Consider the following 22,123-nt stretch of genomic DNA (forward strand, 5'->3'; position numbering starts at 1 on the left):
GTTTGGTCACCTTCTCGAAAAACTCAATAAGGTTTGTGAGGCACGACCTACCCGTCACAAAACCGTGCTGACTATCTCTAATGTACTTATTCTTTTCAAGATGATTATAAATCCTGTCTCTTATAACCTTTTCCAACATTTTACCCACAACCGAAGTAAGGCTCACAGGTCTATAATTACCAGGGCTGTCTCTACTCCCCTTCTTGAACAAGGGGACAACATTTGCAATCCTCCAGTCTTCCGGCACTATTCCTGTCGACAATGACGACATAAAGATCAAGGACAAAGGCTCTGCAATCTCCTCCCTAGCTTCCCAGAGAATCCTAGGATAAATCCCATCTGGCCCAGGGGACTTATCTATTTTCACACTTTCCAAAATTGCTAACACCTCCTCCTTGTGAACCTCAATCCCATCTAGCCTCGTAGCCTGAATCTCAGTATTCTCAACAACATTTTCTTTCTCCACTGTAAATACTGACGCAAAATATTCATTTAACGCTTCCCCTATCTCCTCTGATTCCACACACAACTTCCCACTACTATCCTTGATTGGCCCTAATCTAACTCTAGTCATTCTTTTATTCCTGATATACCTATAGAAAGCCTTAGGGTTTTCCCTGATCCGATCCACCAATGACTTCTCGTGTCCTCTCCTTGCTCTTCTTAGCTCTCCCTTTAGATCCTTCCTGGCTAGCTTGTAACTCTCAAGCGCCCTAACTGAGCCTTCACGTCTCATCCTAACATAAGCCTTCTTCTTCCTCTTGACAAGCGCTTCAACTTCTTTCGTAAACCACGGCTCCCTCGCTCGACAACTTCCTCCCTGCCTCACAGGTACATACTTATCAAGGGCACGCAGTAGCTGCTCCTTGAATAAGCTCCACATTTCGATTGTTCCCATCCCCTGCAGTTTCCTTCCCCATCCTATGCATCCTAAATCTTGCCTAATCGCATCATAATTTCCTTTCCCCCAGTTATAATTCTTGCCCTGCGGTATATACCTGTCCCTGCCCATTGCTAAGGTAAACCTAACCGAATTGTGATCACTATCACCAAAGTGCTCACCTACATCTAAATCTAACACCTGGCCGGGTTCATTTCCCAGTACCAAATCCAATGTGGCATCGCCCTTGGTTGGCCTGTCCACATACTGTGTCAGAAAACCCTCCTGCACACACTGGACAAAAACTGACCCATCTAAAGTACTCGAACTATAGTATTTCCAGTCGATATTTGGAAAGTTAAAGTCCCCCATAACCACTACCCTGTTACTCTCGCTCCTGTCAAGAATCATCTTCGCTATCCTTTCCTCTACATCTCTGGAACTATTCGGAGGTCTATAAAAGACTCCCAACAGGGTAACCTCACCTCTCCTGTTTCTAACCTCAGCCCATACTACCTCAGTAGACGAGTCCTCAAACGTCCTTTCTGCCGCTGTAATACTCTCCTTGATTAACAATGCCACACCCCCCTCTTTTACCATCTTCTCTGTTCTTACTGAAACATCTAAATCCCGGAATCTGCAACATCCATTCCTGCCCCTGCTCTACCCATGTCTCCGAAATGGCCACTACATCGAGATCCCAGGTACCAACCCATGCTGCAAGCTCACCCACCTTATTCCGGATGCTCCTGGCGTTGAAATAGGCACACTTTAAACCAGGTTCTTGCTTGCCAGTGCCCTCTTGCGTCCTTGTAACCATATCCCTGACCTCACTACTCTCAACATCCTGTACACTGGCACTACAATTTAGGTTCCCATTCCCCTGCTGAATTAGTTTAAACCCCCCCGAAGAGCACTAGCAAACCTCCCCCCCAGGATATTGGTACCCCTCTGGTTCAGGTGAAGACCATCCTGTTTGTAGAGGTCCCACCTACCCCAGAAAGAGCCCCAATTATCCAGGAAACCAAAACCCTCCCTCCTGCACCATCCCTGCAGCCACGTGTTCAACTCCTCTCTCTCCCTATTCCTCACTTCGCTATCACGTGGCACGGGCAACAACCCAGAGATAACAATTCTGTTTGTTCTCGCTCTAAGCTTCCACCCTAGCTCCCTAAATTTCTGTCTTAAATCCCCATCTCTCTTCCTACCTATGTCGTTGGTGCCTATGTGGACCACGACTTGGGGCTGCTCACCCTCCCCATTAAGGATCCCAAAAACACGATCCGAGACATCACGAACCCTGGCACCTGGGAGGCAACATACCAACCGTGAGACTCTCTCATTCCCACAGATCCTCCTATCTGTTCCCCTAACTATGGAGTCCCCAATGACTAATATTCTGCTCCTCTTCCCCCTTCCCTTCTGAGCAACAGGGACAGACTCTGTGCCAGAGACCTGTACCCCATTGCTTACCCCTGGTAAGTCGTCCCCCGCAACAGTATCCAAAACGGTATACCTGTTGTTGAGGGAAACGGCCACAGGGGATCCCTGCACTGCCTGCTGGTTCCCTCTCCTTCCCCTGACGGTAACCCATCTACCTACTTCTTTTACCTGAGGTGTGACTGCCTCCCTATAACTCCTCTCAATAACCTCCTCCGCCTCCCGAATGATCCGAAGTTCATCCAGCTCCAGCTCCAGTTCCCTAACGCGGTTCTCGAGGAGCTGGAGTTGGGTGCACTTCCCACAGATGCAGTCAGCAGGGACACTCTTGGCGACCCCTACCTCCCACATTCTGCAGGAGGAACATACAACTGCCTTAATCTCCATTCCCACTATTCCAAATTCCCAACAAATCTACTGAAAAACCAAAAACAAAAAGTCAAAACTTGTTAGGTTAGCAATCCAACGGACAGAACTTCCTAAATAAAAAGCTTACCTTATCAACACACCAGAGTCCTTTTTTTATGGTTAGAGGAGGAGGGTGGGTGGGAGACACTACACGTGTAGTGTCTCGGGTACAGCCACCACACAAATATATACCCTTTTCCTTACCCAGCAGTCCCCTGGTCCTCCGAAAACAAAAGGGAATTCACTTTTAAACTTACGCTGAAATTGACTTCTCAGCTGTAAGCCCGTTCACGCACCTCCGTTGCTATCCACGCTGCAGTCACCGAAACTAAAAGAAAAAAAAACCTATCCGGTCTCTCTTCATAGCTGAAATGCTCCAGCCCAGGTAACATCCTGGTGAATCTCCTCTGCACCCTCTCCAGTGCAATCACATCCTTCCTATAGTGTGGTGCCCAGAACTGTACACAGTACTCCAGCTGTGACCTAACCAGCATTTTATACAGCTCCATCATAACCTCCCTGCTCTTATATTCTTATATTCTATGCCTCGGCTAATAAAGGCAAGTATCCCATATGCCTTCCTAACCACCTTATCTACCTGTGCTGCTGCCTTCAGTGGACAAGTACACCAAGGTCCCTCTGACCCTCTGTACTTCCTAGTGTCCTACCATCCATTATATATTCCCTTGCCTTGTTAGTCTTCCCAAAATGCATCACCTCACACTTCTCAGGATTAAATTCCATTTGCCACAGCTCCGCCCATCTTACCAGCCCATCTATATCATCCTGTAATCTGACTCTGACTCACAACACATGTACACATCAGCATGCATACAATGACAGCCGTACTACCACAAGAAATGTGATCAAGCAGACCATGGGTCTACTGTCAGCATGATTGCACTGCCTGGATCATTCCGGATAAATTCTGCAGTACTCGGCTGAGTGGTTCTCGAGATTCATGGTGATTTACCCGTATGCTGCACAACTCACCATCACAAGGGAACAGCTCTTCGAACCACCAATCAGGCAAGAAGCTGAGGAGCAGGCGCATGAGGATGAGGAGGAAGAGAGTGCGGAATCCTGGACTTCTCCTTTCTGCCGCGCCGGTATGTGCGAGATGCCAATAACCACAACACCAAATCCCCATTCACCAACAATCTCTCAGCTTTCCTGAGTCACTGATTATCACAACATCCTCTTGGCCACAATTCAAAACCAAATCAGTCAATGAAATCACGCCATATTGAATACAACACAGATGCTTCACTCTTGTGAATTACTTTAGTACCTGTCTTTCGAGTGCCTTTGCCTGTCCGAGCACTCCTATACCGTGTTACCCCAGTGGCTGCAGCATGGCTGGTGGAAGGCAGCTGACTTTCACTGGGGGAGACTGCAGATGGCCTTGCAGGACGTCCTCGAGCAAGGGCCCTAGTGGGGTGTGGCAGTGCTGGGAGCATGAATACTGACCTCCTGAGATAGGCACTGCCACTACCCAGCGCAGCGCCTCAGCAATCCGAGAAATCTGCTGGATTGCTGGACAGTTGCGAGACCCTGTAAGTCATCTTTGCACACTGGAACTTAGCACACTGTGTGCAGTTTTAGTCTCCTTATTTAAGGAAGGATGTAAATGCGTTGGAGGCGGTTCAGAGGAGGTTTACTAGATTGATACCTGGAATGAACAGGTTGTCTTATGAGGAAAGGTTGGACAGACTGGGTTTGTTTTCACTGGGGGGAGGGGAGACTTGATTGAAGTTTATAAGATCCTGAACGGTCTTGACAAGGTGGATATGGAAAGGATGTTTCCTCTTGTGGGTGAGTCCAGAACTGGGGCTCACTGTTTTATAATTAGGGGTCGCCCTTTTAGGACAGAGATGAGGAGAAATGTTTTCTCTCAGAGGGTTGTGTGACTTTGGAACTCTCTGCCTCAGAAGGTGGTGGAGACGGGATCATTGAATATTTTTAAGGCAGAGGTAGATAGATTCTTGTGAGGAAAGGGAATCAAAGGTTATCGGGGGTAGATGGGAGTGTGGAATTCGAAACAGAAACAGATCAGTAACAATATATATTCATGAATTGGGTGAGGGTACGAAAGGTAACATTTCCAAATTTGCAGATGACACAAAACTGGGTGGGAGGGTGAGTTGTGAGGAGGATGCAGAGAGGCTTCAGGGTGATTTGGACAAGTTGAGTGAGTGGGCAAATGCATGGCAGATGCAGTATAATGTGCATAAATGTGAGGTTATCCACTTTGGTAGCAAAAACAGGAAGGCAGATTATTATCTGAACGGCTATAAACTGAGAGAGGGGAATATGCAACGAGACCTGGGTGTTCTCGTACACCAGTCGCTGAAGGTAAACATGCAGGTGCAACAGGCGGTAAAAAAGGGCAAATGGTATGTTGTCCTTCATAGCGAGAGGATTCGAGTACAGGAGCAGGGATGTCTTGCTGCAATTACACAGGGGGTTGGTGAGGCCACACCTGGAATATTGTGTGCAGTTTTGGTCTCCTTTACTGAGGAAGGATGTTCTTGCTATAGAGGGAGTGCAGCGAAGGTTTACCAGACTGATTCCTGGGATGGTGGGACTGACGTATGAGGAGAGATTGAGTCGGTTAGGATTATATTCACTGGCGTTCAGAAGAGTGAGGGGAGATCTCATAGAAACCTATAAAATTCTAACAGGACTTGACAGGGTAGATGCAGGAAGGATGTTCCCGATGGTGGGGGAGTCCAGAACCAGGGGTCACAATCTAAGGATACAGGGTAAACCTTTCAGGACTGAGATGAGGAGAAATTTCTTCACCCAGAGAGGGTGAGCCTGTGGAATTCGCTACCACAGAAAGCAGTTGAGGCCAAAACATTGTATGTTTTCAAGAAGGAGTTTGATATAGCTCTTGGGTCTAAAGGGATGAAAGGATATGGGGGGAAAGTGGGAACAGGTTACTGAGTTTGGATGATCAGCCATGATCAAAATGAATGGTGGAGCAGGCTCGAAGGGCCGAATGGCCTACACCTGCTCCTATTTTCTATGTTTCCATGTAACCCCCTTGCTGTCTGCTTGACTGTGTTGGGAGCAGCCTCCCATTTTAGTCTGAAGGTTGTGGGTTCCAGATCCACTCTAGAGATTCCAGCACAAAATCTCAGACAGAGGGCAATATTGCACTGTCGTGGGTGGCAACAGAGGGAGTACTGCACTGTCAGAGGGTCAGTACTGAGGGAGTACTGCACTGTTGGAGGGTCAGTACTGAGGGAGAGCTGCACTGTTGGAGGGTCAGTACTGAGGGAGTGCTGCACTGTCGGAGGATCAGTAATGAAGGAGTGCTGCACTGTCGGAGGGTCAGTATTGAGGGAGTGCTGCACTGTCGGAGGGTCAGTACTGAGGGAGTGCTGCACTGTCGGAGGGTCAGTACTGAGGGAGTGCTGCACTGTCGGAGGGTCAGTACTGAGGGAGTGCTGCACTGTCGGAGGGTCAGTACTGAGGGAGTGCTGCACTGTCGGAGGGTCAGGACTGAGGGAGTGCTGCACTGTTGGAGGGTCAGTACTGAGGGAGTGCTGCACTGTCGGAGGGTCAGTACTGAGGGAGTGCTGCACTGTCGGAGGGTCAGTACTGAGGGAGTGCTGCACTGTTGGAGGGTCAGTACTGAGGGAGTGCTGCACTGTCGGAGGGTCAGTACTGAGGGAGTGCTGCACTGTCAGAGGGTCAGTCCTGAGGGAGTGCTGCACTGTTGGAGGGTCAGTACGGAGGGAGTGCTGCACTGTCGGAGGGTCAGTACTGAGGGACTGCTGCACTGTTGGAGGGTCAGTACTGAGGGAGTGCTGCACTGTCGGAGGGTCAGTACTGAGGGAGTGCTGCACTGTCAGAGGGTCAGTACTGAGGGAGTGCTGCACTGTTGGAGGGTCAGTACTGAGGGAGTACGGCACTGTTGGGGGGTCAGTCCTGAGGGAGTGCTGCACTGTTGGAGAGTCAGTACTGAGGGAGTGCTGCACTGTTGGAGGGTCAGTACTGAGGGAGTACGGCACTGTTGGGGGGTCAGTCCTGAGGGAGTGCTGCACTGTTGGAGGGTCAGTACTGAGGGAGTGCTGCACTGTTGGAGGGTCAGTACTGAGGGAGTGCTGCACTGTCGGAGGGTCAGTACTGAGGGAGTGCTGCACTGTCAGAGGGTCAGTCCTGAGGGAGTGCTGCACTGTTGGAGGGTCAGTACGGAGGGAGTGCTGCACTGTCGGAGGGTCAGTACTGAGGGACTGCTGCACTGTTGGAGGGTCAGTACTGAGGGAGTGCTGCACTGTCGGAGGGTCAGTACTGAGGGAGTGCTGCACTGTCAGAGGGTCAGTACTGAGGGAGTGCTGCACTGTTGGAGGGTCAGTACTGAGGGAGTACGGCACTGTTGGGGGGTCAGTCCTGAGGGAGTGCTGCACTGTTGGAGAGTCAGTACTGAGGGAGTGCTGCACTGTTGGAGGGTCAGTACTGAGGGAGTACGGCACTGTTGGGGGGTCAGTCCTGAGGGAGTGCTGCACTGTTGGAGGGTCAGTACTGAGGGAGTGCTGCACTGCCGGGGGTTCAGTACTGAGTGAGTGCTCAGTAGTTTAGTTCTTAGTTTAGATAGGCATTGGAAGGCTGAATGGCCTGTTCCTGTGCTGTGCTGTTCTTTGTTCTTTGCTACACTGTCGGAGTGTATGTCTTTTAGATGAGCCATTAAACAAAGGCCTGGCTGCTTTCTCCGGTTTGGAAATGGCGATATTTCAATATAGTGCAGGGGAGTTCTGACCATTGGCCTGGCCAATAATTATCCCTCAACCAATAGCACTAAAACAGGATAGCTGGTCATGACCACATTGCTGTTTCTGGGAGCTTGCTGTGCACATACTGGCTGCTGTGTTTCCTTCATCAATGACCAGACTTCACATGGTGGGGAGGCAGTGGTAGTGTCACTGGACTAGTAATCCTGAGGCCCCGGCTAATGCTGTGGGGACATGAGTTTGATTCCCACTATGGCAGCTGGGGAAATTTGAATTCAACTAATAAATCTGGGAATTAAAAAGTTAATCTAATGATGGCCATGAAACGATTGTCAATTGTTGCACAAACCCATCTGGTTCACTAATGTCCTTTCGGGAAGGAAATCTGCTGTCCTTACCTGGTCTGGTCTACATGTGACTCAAGACCCACAAAAATGTGGCTGACTCTTACATGCCCTCAAATGGCCGAGCACGAGAGTGGTCCTAAAGGAAGAGTGCTAAATTGGGGGAAGGCCAACTATACCAAAATTCGGCAGGAGCTGGGAAATGTAGATTGGGAGCAGCTGTTTGAAGGTAAATCCACATGTGATATGTGGGAGGCTTTTAAAGAGAGGTTGATTAGCGTGCAGGAGAGACATGTTCCTGTGAAAATGAGGGATAGAAATGGCAAGATTAGGGAACCATGGATGACAGGTGAAATTGTGAGACTAGCTAAGAGGAAAAAGGAAGCATACATAAGGTCTAGGAGTCTGAAGAAAGACGAAGCTTTGAAAGAATATCGGGAATGTAGGACCAATCTGAAACGAGGAATTAAGAGGGCTAAAAGGGGTCATGAAATATCTTTAGCAAACAGGGTTAAGGAAAATCCCAAAGCCTTTTATTCATATATAAGGAGCAAGAGGGTAACTAGAGAAAGGATTGGCCCACTCAAGGACAAAGGAGGAAAATTATGCGTGGAGTCAGAGAAAATGGGTGGGATTCTAAACGAGTACTTTGCATCGGTATTCACCGAGGAGAGGGACATGACGGATGTTGAGGTTAGGGACAGATGTTTGATTACTCTAGGTCAAGTCGGCATAAGGAGGGAGGAAGTGTTGGGTATTCCAAAAGGCATTAAGGTGGACAAGTCCCCAGGTCCGGATGGGATCTATCCCAGGTTCCTGAGGGAAGCGAGAGAGGAAATAGCTGGGGCCTTAACAGATATCTTTGCAGCATCCTTAAACACGGGTGAGGTCCCGGAGGACTGGAGAATTGCTAATGTTGTCCCCTTGTTTAAGAAGGGTAGCAGGGATAATCCAGGTAATTATAGACCGGTGAGCCTGACGTCAGTGGTAGGGAAGCTGCTGGAGAAGATACTGAGGGATAGGATCTATTCCCATTTGGAAGAAAATGGGCTTATCAGTGATAGGCAACATGGTTTTGTGCAGGGAAGGTCATGTCTTACCAACTTAATAGAATTCTTTGAGGAAGTGACAAAGTTGATTGATGAGGGAAGGGCTGGAGATGTCGTATACATGGACTTCAGTAATGCGTTTGATAAGGTTCCCCATGGTAGGCTGATGGAGAAAGTGAAGGCGCATGGGGTCCAAGGTGTACTAGCTAGATGGATAAAGAACTGGCTGGGCAACAGGAGACAGAGAGTAGCAGTGGAAGGGAGTTTCTCAAAATGGAGTGGTGTTCCACAGGGATCCGTGCTGGGACCACTGTTGTTTGTGATATACATAAATGATTTGGAGAAAAGTATAGGTGGTCTGATTAGCAAGTTTGCAGACGACACTAAGATTGGTGGAGTAGCAGATAGTACAAAGAACAAAGAAAATTACAGCACAGGAACAGGCCCTTCGGCCCTCCAAGCCTGTGCCGATCCAGATCCTCTATCTAAACATGTCGCCTATTTTCTAAGGGTCTGTATCTCTTTTCTTCCTGCCCATTCATGTATCTGTCCAGATACATCTTAAAAGACGCCAGCGTGCCCGCATCTACCACCTCCGCTGGCAACGCGTTCCAGGCACCCACCACCCTCTGCGTAAAGAACTTTCCACGCATATCCCCCCTAAACTTTTCCCCTTTCACTTTGAACTCGTGTCCTCCAGTAAATGAATCCCCCACTCTGGGAAAAAGCCTCTTGCTATCCACCCTGTCTATACCTCCCATGATTTTGTACACCTCAATCAGGTCCCCCCTCAACCTCCTTCTTTCTAATAAAAATAATCCTAATGTACTCAACCTCTCTTCATAGCTAGTGCCCTCCATACCAGGCAACATCCTGGTGAACCTCCTCTGCACCCTCTCCAAAGCATCCACATCCTTTTGGTAATGTGGCGACCAGAACTGCACGCAGTATTCCAAATGTGGCCGAACCAAAGTCCTATACAACTGTAACATGACCTGCCAACTCTTGTACTCAATACCCCGTCCGATGAAGGAAAGCATGCCGTATGCCTTCTTGACCACTCTATTTACCTGCGTTGCCACCTTCAGGGAACAGTGGACCTGAACACCCAAATCTCTCTGGACATCAATTTTCCCCAGGACTTTTCCATTTACTGTATAGTTCACTCTTGAATTGGATCTTCCAAAATGCATCACCTCGCATTTGCCCTGATTGAACTCCATCTGCCATTTCTCTGCCCAACTCTCCAATCTATCTATATTCTGCTGTATTCTCTGACAGTCCCCTTCACTATCTGCTACTCCACCAATCTTAGTGTCGTCTGCAAACTTGCTAATCAGGCCACCTATACTTTCCTCCAAATCATTAATGTATATCACAAACAACAGTGGTCCCAGCACGGATCCCTGTGGAACACCACTGGTCACACGTCTCCATTTTGAGAAACTCCCTTCTATTGCTACTCTCTGTGTCCTGTTATCCAGCAAGTTCTTTATCCAGCTAGCTAGTACACCTTGGACCCCATGCGCCTTCACTTTCTCCATCAGCCTGCCATGGGGAACCTTATCAAACGCCTTACTGAAGTCCATGTATATGACAGCTACAGCCCTTCCCTCATCAATTAACTTTGTCACTTCCTCAAAGAATTCTATTAAGTTGGTAAGACATGACCTTCCCTGCACAAAACCATGTTGCCTATCACTGATAAGCCCATTTTCTTCCAAATGGGAATAGAGCCTATCCCTCAGTATCTTCTCCAGCAGCTTCCCTACCACTGACGTCAGGCTCACCGGTCTATAATTACCTGGATTATCCCTGCTACCCTTCTTAAACAAGGGGACAACATTAGCAATTCTCTAGTCCTCCGGGACCTCACCCGTGTTTAAGGATGCTGCAAAGATATCTGTTAAGGCCCCAGCTATTTCCTCTCTCGCTTCCCTCAGTAACCTGGGATAGATCCCATCCGGACCTGGGGACTTGTCCACCTTAATGCCCTTTAGAATACCCAACACTTCCTCCCTCCTTATGCCGACTTGACCTAGAGTAATCAAACATCTGTTCCTAACCTCAACATCCGTCATGTCCCTCTCCTCGGTGAATACCGATGCAAAGTACTCGTTTAGAATCTCACCCATTTTCTCTGAGTCCAAGCATAACATTCCTCCTTTGTCCTTGAGTGGGCCAATCCTTTCTCTAGTTACCCTCTTTCTCCTTATATATGAATAAAAGGCTTTGGGATTTTCTTTAACTCTGTTTGCTAAAGATATTTCATGACCCCTTTTAGCCCTATTAATTCCTCGTTTCAGATTGGTCCTACATTCCCGATATTCTTTCAAAGCTTCGTCTTTCATCAGCCGCCTAGACCTTATGTATGCTTCCTTTTTCTTCTTAGCTAGTCTCACAATTTCACCTGTCATCCATGGTTCCCTAATCTTGCCATTTCTATCCCTCATTTTCACAGGAACATGTCTCTCCTGCACGCTAATCAACCTCTCTTTAAAAGCCTCCCACATATCACATGTGGATTTACATTCAAACAGCTGCTCCCAATCTACATTCCCCAGCTCCTGCCGAATTTTGGTATAGTTGGCCTTCCCCCAATTTAGCACTCTTCCTTTAGGACCACTTTCGTCTTTGTCCATGAGTATTTTAAAGCTTACGGAATTGTGATCACTATTCCCAAAGTAGTCCCCTACTGAAACTTCAACCACCTGGCCGGGCTCATTCCCCAACACCAGGTCCAGTATGGCCCCTTCCCGAGTTGGACTATTTACATACTGCTCTAGAAAACCCTCCTGGATGCTCCTTACAAATTCTGCTCCATCTAGACCTCTAACACTAAGTGAATCCCAGTCAATGTTGGGAAAATTAAAATCTCCTATCACCACCACCCTGTTGCTCCTACATCTTTCCATAATCTGTTTACATATTTGTACCTCTATCTCACGCTCGCTGTTGGGAGGCCTGTAGTACAGCCCCAACATTGTTACCGCACCCTTCCTATTTCTGAGTTCGGCCCATATTGCCTCACTGCTCGAGTCCTCCATAGTGCCTTCCTTCAGCACAGCTGTGATATCCTCTTTGACCAGTAATGCAACTCCTCCACCCCTTTTACCTCCCTCTCTATCCTGCCTGAACCATCGGTATCCTGGGATATTTAGTTGCCAATCATACCCTTCCCTCAACCAAGTCTCAGTAATAACAATAACATCATACTCCCAGGTACTAATCCAAGCCCTAAGTTCATCTGCCTTACCTACTACACTTCTTGCATTAAAACAAATGCACCTCAGACCACCAGTCCCTTTACATTCATCATCTGCTCCCTGCCTGCTCTTCCCCTTCGTCACACTGACTTCATTATCTAGTTCCTTACAGGCTTTTGTTACTACCTCCTTACTGTCAACTGACCTCCTCATTTGGTTCCCATCCCCCTGCCACATTAGTTTAAACCCTCCCCAACAGCGTTAGCAAAAGCACCCCCAAGGACATTGGTTCTAGTCCGGCCCAGGTGTAGACCGTCCAATTTGTAATAGTCCCACCTCCCCCAGAACCGGTCCCAATGTCCCAAAAATCTGAACCCCTCCCTCCTGCACCATCTCTCAAGCCACGCATTCATCCTGACTATTCTTTCATTTTTACTCTGACTATCACGTGGCACTGGTAGTAATCCTGAGATTACTACCTCTGAGGTCCTACTTTTTAACTTGGCTCCTCACTCCCTAAATTCTGCTTGTAGGACCTCATCCCGTTTTTTACCTATATCATTGGTGCCTATGTGCACAATGACAACTGGCTGTTCACCCTCCCCCTTTAGAATGTTCTGCAGCCGATCTGAGACATCCCTGACCCGTGCACCTGGGAGGCGACATACCATTCGGGAGTCTCGTTTTCGACCACAGAACCGTCTATCTACTCCCCTTACAATCGAATCCCCTACGACTATAGCCCTTCCACTCTTTTTCCCGCCCTTCTCAACAGCAGAGCCAGCCACGGTGCCATGAACCTGGCTACTGCTGCCTTCCCCTGGTGAGCCATCTCCCTCAACAGTATCCAAAACGGTATACTTGTTTTGGAGGGAGATGACCGCAGGGGACTCCTGCGCTGCCTTCCTGCTCTTTCTCTGCCTTTTGGTCACCCATTCCTTTCTCCCTCAGCAATCCTAATCTGCGGTGTGACCAATTCACTAAACGTGCTATCCACGACCTCCTCAGCATCGCGCATGCTCCAAAGTGAGTCCATCCGCAGCTCGAGAGCCGTCATGCGGTCTAACAAGAGCTGCAGTTGGACACACTTCCTGCACGTGAAGGAGTCAGGGACATCAGCCATGTCCCTGAGCTCCCACATTGAGCAAGAGGAGCATGTCACGGGTCTGAGATCTCCTGCCATTTTTAATCTTAAGCTTAACTTAGTTAAATGAAAAAGGAACGAAAAGTTTTTCCCAATCACGATAAAACCAGAGAAATAGAAAAGCCTTACCTTATATACACCCCACCGAGTCCTTTTTTTTGGTTCGAGGAGGAGGGCGGGTGGGAGACACTACAAGTGTGGTGTCTCGGGTTCAGAAACCGCCCAAATATATAGTGTTTTACTTACCCAGCAGCCCCCTGGCCTCCGCCGAAAACAAAAGGAGATTAAGTTTACTTTCAAACTGACCTTCCCAGCTGCTCACTCGCTCGCACTCTCTGCTCCCGAAAAAGCTTCCCAGCTGCTCACTCGCTCGCACTCTCTGCTCCCGAAAAAGCTGCTGCAATGAATAGTGAAGGGGACTGTCAGAGAATACAGCAGAATATAGATAGATTGGAGAGTTGGGCAGAGAAATGGCAGATGGAGTTCAATCAGGGCAAATGCGAGGTGATGCATTTTGGAAGATCCAATTCAAGAGTGAACTATACAGTAAATGGAAAAGTCCTGGGGAAAATTGATGCACAGAGATTTGGGTGTTCAGGTCCATTGTTCCCTGAAGGTGGCAACGCAGGTCAAGAGAGTGGTCAAGAAGGCATACGGCATGCTTTCCTTCATCGGACGAGGTATTGAGTACAAGGGTTGGCAGGTCATGTTACAGTTGTATAAGACTTTGGTTCGGCCACATTTGGAATACTGCGTGCAGTTCTGGTCGCCACATTACCAAAAGGATGTGGATGCTTTGGAGAGGGTGCAGAGGAGGTTCACCAGGATGTTGCCTGGTATGGAGGGCGCTAGCTATGAAGAGAGGTTGAGTAGAATAGGATTATTTTCATTAGAAAGACAGAGGTTGAGGGGGGACCTGAGTGAGGTGTACAAAATCATGAGAGGTATAGACAGGGTGGATAGCAAGAAGCTTTTTCCCAGAGTGGGGGATTCAATTACTAGGGGACACGAGTTCAAAGTGAGAGGGGAAAAGTTTAGGGGGGATATGCGTGGAAAGTTCTTTACGCAGAGGGTGGTGGGTGCCTGGAACGCGTTGCCAGCGGAGGTGGTAGATGCGGGCACGATAGCGTCTTTTAAGATGTATCTGGACAGATACATGAATGGGCAGGAAGCAAAGAGATACAGACCCTTAGAAAATAGGCGACATGTTTAGATAGAGGATCTGGATCGGCGCAGGCTTGGAGGGCCGAAGGGCCTGTTCCTGTGCTGTAATTTTCTTTGTTCTTTGTTCTTTTGCCTGTTCCTCAACCCCTACACTACGCCTGTTCCTCAACCCCTACACTCCACCTGTTCCTCAACCCCTGCACTCCGCCTGTTCCTCAACCCCGACACTCCGCCTGTTCCTCAACCCCTACACTCCGCCTGTTCCTCAACCCCTACACTCCGCCTGTTCCTCACCCTACACTCTGCCTGTTCCTCATCCCCTCCCTCTGCCTGTTCCTCATCCCCTCCCTCTGCCTGTTCCTCATCCCCTCCCTCCGCCTGTTCTTCACCCCCTCCCTCGGCCTGTTCTTCACAGCCCCTCCTGTGCGTCACCCCCTCCCTCTGCCTGTGCTTCACCCCCTCCTTCCGCCTGTTCTTCACTCCTCCCTCTCTGTCTCTGTCTGTCTGTCTGTCGGTCTCTGTCTTTGTCTCTTTCTGTCTAGGGCAGTAATAGTAGGGGATTTTAATTACCCCAATATTAACTGGGATAGTTTTAATGTGAAAGCAATTGAGGGAGCAAAATTCTTGAGATGCATTCAAGAGAACTTTTTTGACCAGTATGTAGCAAGTCCAACAAGAGAGGGTGCAGTTTTCGACTTAGTTTTAGGAAATGAAGATGGACAGGTGGAAAGAGTGGCAGTAGGAGAGCAGTTTGGTGATAGTGATCATAATTCAGTCAATTTTAACATAATTATGGAAAAGGACAGAGATAAACAGGAGTTAGAGTTCTCAATTGGGGCAAGGCCAATTTTACTGAACTGAGGAGTGATTTAGTGAAAGTGGACTGGAAACAGCTACTTGAACGTAAATCAGTGTCAGAGCAGTGGGAGGCATTCAAAGGGGAGATTCAAGGGGTTCAGAGTAAACATGTTCCCACAAAGAAAAAGGGTGAGACGGCCAAATCTAGAGACTCATGGATGTCAAGGAGGCGGTGGCGCAGTGATAATATCACTGGACTAGTAACCCAGAGACCCAGGGTATTGCTCTGGGGACATGGGTTCGAATCCCACCACAGCAGAAGCTGGAATATGAATTCAGTTAAAAAACTAGTCTAAAACAGTTGATTGTTGTAAAATCCCATCTGGTTCACTAATGTCCTTTAGGGAAGGAAATCTGCCGTCCTTACCTGGTCTGGCCTACATGTGACTCCAGACCCACAGCAATGTGGTTAACTCTTACATGCCCTCTGAAATGGCCTAGCAAGACACTCAGTTGTATCCAACCACCACAAAGTCAATAAAAAGGAATGAAACCGGACGGACCACCCGGCATCAACCTAGATACCGGAAACGACAACGGCAAACCCAGCCCTGTTGACCCTGCAAAGTCCTCCTTACTAACATCTGGGGGCTTGTGCCAAAGTTGGGAGAGCTGTCCCACAGACTAGTCAAGCAACAGCCTGACATTGTCATACTCACGGAATCATACCTTACAGAGAATGTCCCAGACACTGCCATCACCATCCCCGGGTATGTCCTGTCCCACCGGCAGGACAGACCCACCAGAGGTGGCAGGACAGTGGTATACAGTAGGGAGGGAGTTGCCCTGGGAGTCCTCAACATCGACTCCGGACCTCATGAAGTCTCATGGCATCAGGTCTGAACCGATTTAGCAATGCAAAACTGGGCATCCATGAGGCGCTGTGGGCCATCAGCAGCAGCAGAATTGTACTCAACCACAATCTGTAACCTCATGGCCCAGCATATCCCCCACTCTACCATTACCATCAGGCCGGGAGACCAACCCTGGTTCAATGAAGAGTGCAGGAGGGCATGTCAGGAGCAGCACCAGGCATACCTGACAATCATCAGCCAGAAGTGCCGAGTTGATGATCCATCTCGGCCTCCTCCTGGAGTCCCCAGCATCACAGATGTCAGTCTTCAGCCAATTCGATTCACTCCACGTGATATCAAGAAATGACTGAAGGCACTGGATACTGCAAAAGCTATGGGTCCTGACAATATTCCGGCAATAGTACTGAAGTCCTGTGCACCAGAACTTTCCACGCCCCCAGCCAAGCTGTTCCATTACAGCTACAACACTGGCATCTACCCTGCAATGTGGACAATTGCCCAGACATGGCCTTACACAAAAAGCAGGACGCGTCCAACCCGGCCAATTAACGCCCCATCAGCCTACTCTCAATCATCAGTCAAGTGATGGAAGGTGTCATCAACAGTGCCATCAAGCGGCACTTGCTTAGCAATAACCTGCTCAGTGACGCTCAGTTTGAGTCTGCCAGGGCCACTCAGCTCCTGACCTCATAACAGTAAACCTTTGACAAGGTCCCTCATGGCAGACCGGTACAAAAGGTGAAGTCACACGGGATCAGAGGTGAGCTGGCAAGTTGGATACAGAACTGGCTCTGTCATAGAAGACAGAGGGTAGCAGTGGAAGGGTGCTTTTCTGAATGGAGGGATGTGACTAGTGGTGTTCCGCAGGGATCAGTGCTGGGACCTTTGCTGTTTGTAGTATATATAAATGATTTGGAGGAAAATGGAGCTGGTCTGATTAGTAAGTTTGCGGACGACACAAAGGTTGGTGGAGTTGCGGATGGTGATGAGGATTGTCAGAGGATACAGCAGGATATAGATCGGTTGGAGACTTGGGCGGAGAAATGGCAGATGGAGTTTAATCTGGACAAATGTGAGGTAATGCATTTTGGAAGATCTAATGCAGGTGGGAAGTATACAGTAAATGGCAGAACCATTAGGAGTATTGACAGGCAGAGAGATCTGGGCGTACATGTCCACAGGTCACTGAAAGTGGCAACGCAGGTGGATAAGGTAGTCAAGAAGGCATACGGCATGCTTGCCTTTATCGGTCGGGGCATAGAGTATAAAAACTGGCAAGTCATGTTGCAGCTGTACAGAACCTTAGTTAGGCCACACTTAGAATATTGTGTGCAATTCTGGTCGCCACACTACCAGAAGGACGTGGAGGCTTTGGAGAGGGTACAGAGGAGGTTTACCAGGATGTTGCCTGGTCTGGAGGGCATTAGCTATGAGGAGAGGTTGGATAAACTCGGATTGTTTTCACTGGAACGACGGAGGTGGAGGGGCGACATGATAGAGGTTTACAAAGTTATGAGTGGCATGGACAGAGTGGATAGTCAGAAGCTTTTTCCCAGGGTGGAAGAGTCAGTTACTAGGGGACATAGGTTTAAGGTGAGAGGGGCAAAGTTTAGAGGGGATGTGCGAGGCAAGTTCTTTACACAGAGGGTGGTGAGTGCCTGGAACTTGCTGCCAGGGGAGGTGGTGGAAGCAGGTACGATAGAGACATTTAAGAGGCATCTTGACAAATACATGAATAGGATGGGAATAGAGGGATATGGTTCCTGGAAGTGCAGAAGGTTTTAGTTTTGGCAGGCATCAAGATCGGTGCAGGCTTGGAGGGCCAAATGGCCTGTTCCTGTGCTGTACTGTTCTTTGTTCTTTGTACAGCCTCGGTTCAAACATGGACAAAAGAGCTGAACTCAAGAGGTGAGGTGAGAGTGACTGCCCTTGACATCAAGGCAGCATTTGACCGAGTATGGCATCAAGGAGCCCTAGCAAAACTGAGGTCAATGGGAATCAGAGGGAAAACTCTCTGCTGGTTGGAGTCATACCTGGCGCAAAGGAAGATGGTTGTGGTTGTTGGAGGTCAATCATCTGAGCTCCAGGACATCACTACAGGAGTTCCTCAGGGTAGTGTCCTCGCCCAACCATCTTCAGCTGCATCACTTCACACTTGTCTGCATTAAATTCCATTTGTCACTCCCTTGCCCACTTTCCCAGTTGATCTATATCCTGTTGTAACCTTAGACAACCTTCTTCACTGTCCACTATACCACCAATTTTGGTGTCACCTGCAAACTTACTAATCATGCCCCCTACATTCACATCCAAGTCATTAATATATATGACAAACAACAGAGGGCCCAGCACCGATCCCTGCGGCACACCACTGGTCACTGGCCTCCAATCTGAAAAACAACCCTCCACTACCACCCTCTGCCTCCTATCACCAAGCCAATTGTGTATCCAATTTGCTAGCTCACCCTGGATTCCATGTGTTCGAACCTTCTGGACCAGCCTACCATGCGGGACCTTGTCAAAGGCCTTGCTAAAGTCCATGTAGACAACGTCCATCGCCCAGCCCTCGTCAATCCTCTTGGTCACCTCCTCAAATTTGTGAGACATGATTTCCCACGCACAAAGCCATGCTGACTATCCCTAATCAGACCATGCCTTTCCAAATGCATATAAATCCTGTCTCTCAGAATCCCTTCCAATAACTTTCCCACCACTGATGTAAGGCTCACCGGCCTGTAGTTCCCTGGCTGATCCCTTCTGCCCTTCTTAAATAAAGGCACAACATTAGCTATCCTCCAGTCTTCCGGTACCTCACCCGTGGCTAACGATGATACAAAAATCTCTGCCAGGGCCCCAGCAATCTCCTCCCTTGCTACCCATAGCATCCTAGGATACACCTGGTCTCAGTCTCTGTCTGTCTGTCTCTGTCTCTCTGTCTCTGTCTCTCTGTTTCTCTCTCTCTGGCTGTCTTTCTCTCTGTCTTTCTCTCTCCCTGTCTCTGTCTGTCTGTCTCTCTCTTTCTCTGTCTGTCTGTCTCTCTCTTTCTGTTTCTCTTCTGGAAAAAATAATTCAGGACAAAATCAATAGTCACATGGAGTTAATTAAGGAAAGCCAGCATGGATTTCTAGGTAAAATCATGTTTCAGTAACTTGCTGGAGTTTTTTGAGGAGGTAACAGAGAGGGTTGATGAGGGCAATGCTGTTGATGTGGTGTACATGGACTTTCAAAAGTTATTTGATACAGTGCCACACAACAGACTTGTGAACAAACATGAAGCTCATGGAATAAAAGGGACTGTCGCAACATAGATACAGAATTGGCTGAGTGACAGGAAACAAAGAGTAGTGGTTAATGATGTTTTTTGGGCTGGAGGAAGGTTTGTAGTAGAGTTTCCCAGCGATCGGTGTTGGGACATTGGGACATTAGATTCCTGGGACAGAGGGACCGTTTCTGGGGGAGGTGGGACCAGTACAAATTGGACGGGTTACACCTGGGCAGGACCGGGACTGATCTCCTTGGGGGAGTATTTGCTAGAGTGGTTGGGGAAGGTTTAAACTAAAATGGCAGGAGGATGGGAACCTTTGCAAGGAGTCAGAGGAGGGGGGATCAAAGACAAGAACAAAAGACAGGGGAATAAGAAAAGTGATGGGCAGAGAAATCAAGGGCCAGAATCAAACAGGGCCACAGTGAAAAATAGTGGGAAGGGACAAGTAATGTTAAAAAGACAAGCCTTTAGGCTTTGTGCCTTAACGCGCAGAGCATTCACAATAAAGTGGATGAATTAATCGCGCAAATAGATGTAAATGGGTATGATATAGTCGGGATTACAGAGACATGGCTGCAGGGTGACCAGGGATGGGAAATGAACATCCAGGGATATTCAGTATTTAGGAAGGACAGACAAAAAGCAAAAGGCGGTGGAGTTTCCTTGCTGGTTAAAGAGGAAATTAACGCAATAGTGAGAAAAGATATTAGCTCTGACAATATGGAAGCTGTATGGATAGAACTGAGAAAGACTAAGGGGCAAAAAACGTTAGTGGGGTTGTATATAGACCCCCAAACTGTCGTGGTGATATTGGGAATGGCATTAAACAGGAAATTAGAGATGCATGCGATAAAGGAACATCTGTAATTATGGGTGACTTTAATCTGCATATAGATTGGGCAAATCAAATTAGTCACAAAACCATAGAGGAGGAATTCATGAAGTGTATACGGGATGGTTTTCTGGACCAATGCGTTGAGGAACCAACGAGAGAACAGGCCATTCTAGACTGGGTATTGTGTAATGAGAGAGGAATAATTGACAATCTAGTTGTGCGAGACCCCTTGGGGATAAGCGACCATAATATGATAGAATTCTTCATCAAGATGGAGAGTGACGTATTTGATTCTGAGACTAGGGTCCTGAATCTTAATAAAGGAAACTAAAAAGGTATGAGGCGTGAGTTGGCAATGATCATGGGTGATTTTAATATGCATATAGACTGGATTAGTCAAATTGGCAAGGGTAGCCTCGAGGGAGAGTTCATTGAATGTATTAGAGATTGTTTTTTGGAGCAATATGTTGTGGAACCAACCAGGGAGCAGGCTATTCTAGATTTGGTATTGTGTAATGAGGTGGGATTAATTAATGATCTCATAGTTAAGGATCCTCTAGGGAAGAGTGATCATAGCATGCTAGAATTTCAAATTCAGTTTGAGGGTGAGAAGCTGGAGTCCCACAGGAGCGTTCTGGAGTTAAACGAAGGTAATTATATAGCATGAGGACTGATTTGGCCCTCGTGGACTGGGCAGGGAGACTACAAGGTAGGACAGTTGATGAGCAGTGGCAGATGTTTAAGGAGATATTCAATTCCTCCCAACTAAAATATATTCCAGAGAGGAAGAAAGATTCTAGGAAAGGGAAAAAACATCCATGACTGAGCAAGGAAGTTAAGGATAACATAAAGACAAAATCTAAGGCATATCATGTTGCAAAGGCCAGTGGCAGGCTGGAAGATTGGGAAACTTTTAAAGATCAACAAAGGGTTACTAAAAAAGTAATAAAAAGAGCCACGGTAAATTATGAAAGAAAACTAGCGCAAAATATACAAACAGATAGCAAAAGCTTCTATAAGTATATAAAAGGGAAGAGAGTAGCTAAAGTGAATGTTGGTCCCTTGGAGGATGAGGCTGGGGAGTTAATAATGGGGAACACAGAAATGGCGGAGACACTAAATCAGTATTTCGCCTCAGTTTTCACAGTGGAGGACACTAGTACTATCCTAATAGTAACAGGTAATGCAGAGGTTATAGAAAGGGAGGAACTTAGAACAATCATCATCACTAGCGAAAAAGTACTGAGCAAACTATTGGGATTGAAGGCAGACAAGTCCCCAGGGCCTGATGGCCTACATCCTAGGGTCTTAAAGGAAGTGGCCATGGAGATAGTGGATCCATTGGTTATAATATTCCAAAATTCCCTGGATGCGGGAAAAGTTCCAGTGGATTGGAAAAATGTTAATATAATGCCCTTATTCAAAAAGGGAGGGAGGCAGAAGGTAGTAAACGAGAGACCAGTTAGTTTAACATCTGTCGTTGGTAAATTGTTAGAATCCATTATTAAGGAAGTAATAACAGGACATTTAGAAAGTCAAAAAGCAATCCATCTGAGTCAGCATGGTTTTATGAAGGGTAAATTGTGTTTGACTAATTTGCTAGAGTTCTTCAAAGCTGTAACAAGTAAAGTGGATAATGGGAATCCTGTAGATGTAGTTTATCTGGACTTCCAGAAGGCATTTGAGAAGGTGCCGCACAAGAGGCTAACACACAAGGTAAGATCATATGGGGTTAGGGGCAATTTATTAGCTTGGATAGAGGATTGACTAACCAACAGAAAACAGAGAGTCAGATTAAATGGGTTCTTTTCTGGTTGGCAAGATGTAACTAGTGGGGTGCCACAGGGTTCGGTCCTCGGGCCCCAACTATTTACAATCTATATTAATGACTTGGATGCAGGGATAGAAGGTACTATAGCCAAATTTGCAGATGGTACTAAAATAGGTGGGACAGTAAGTTGCAGTCACCGCGGTCA

General features: G+C 47.6%; 1 protein-coding gene across 1 annotated transcript in view; it reads left to right on the forward strand.

Annotated features, from left to right (window-relative positions):
• LOC137380502 (nuclear receptor-binding protein-like) overlaps nucleotides 1-21,804 on the forward strand; it is a 113,957-nt gene extending 92,153 nt beyond the window's left edge. Inside the window, exon 6 of the mRNA XM_068052410.1 lies at nucleotides 21,751-21,804. Coding sequence (XP_067908511.1) covers nucleotides 21,751-21,775 — 25 coding nt within the window. The 3' untranslated portion in view covers nucleotides 21,776-21,804. The remainder of the gene's footprint in view (nucleotides 1-21,750) is intronic.
• The last annotated feature ends 319 nt before the right edge of the window (nucleotides 21,805-22,123 follow it).

This window comes from Heterodontus francisci, chromosome 2, assembly GCF_036365525.1.
Source record: "Heterodontus francisci isolate sHetFra1 chromosome 2, sHetFra1.hap1, whole genome shotgun sequence".
NCBI lineage: Eukaryota > Metazoa > Chordata > Chondrichthyes > Heterodontiformes > Heterodontidae > Heterodontus > Heterodontus francisci.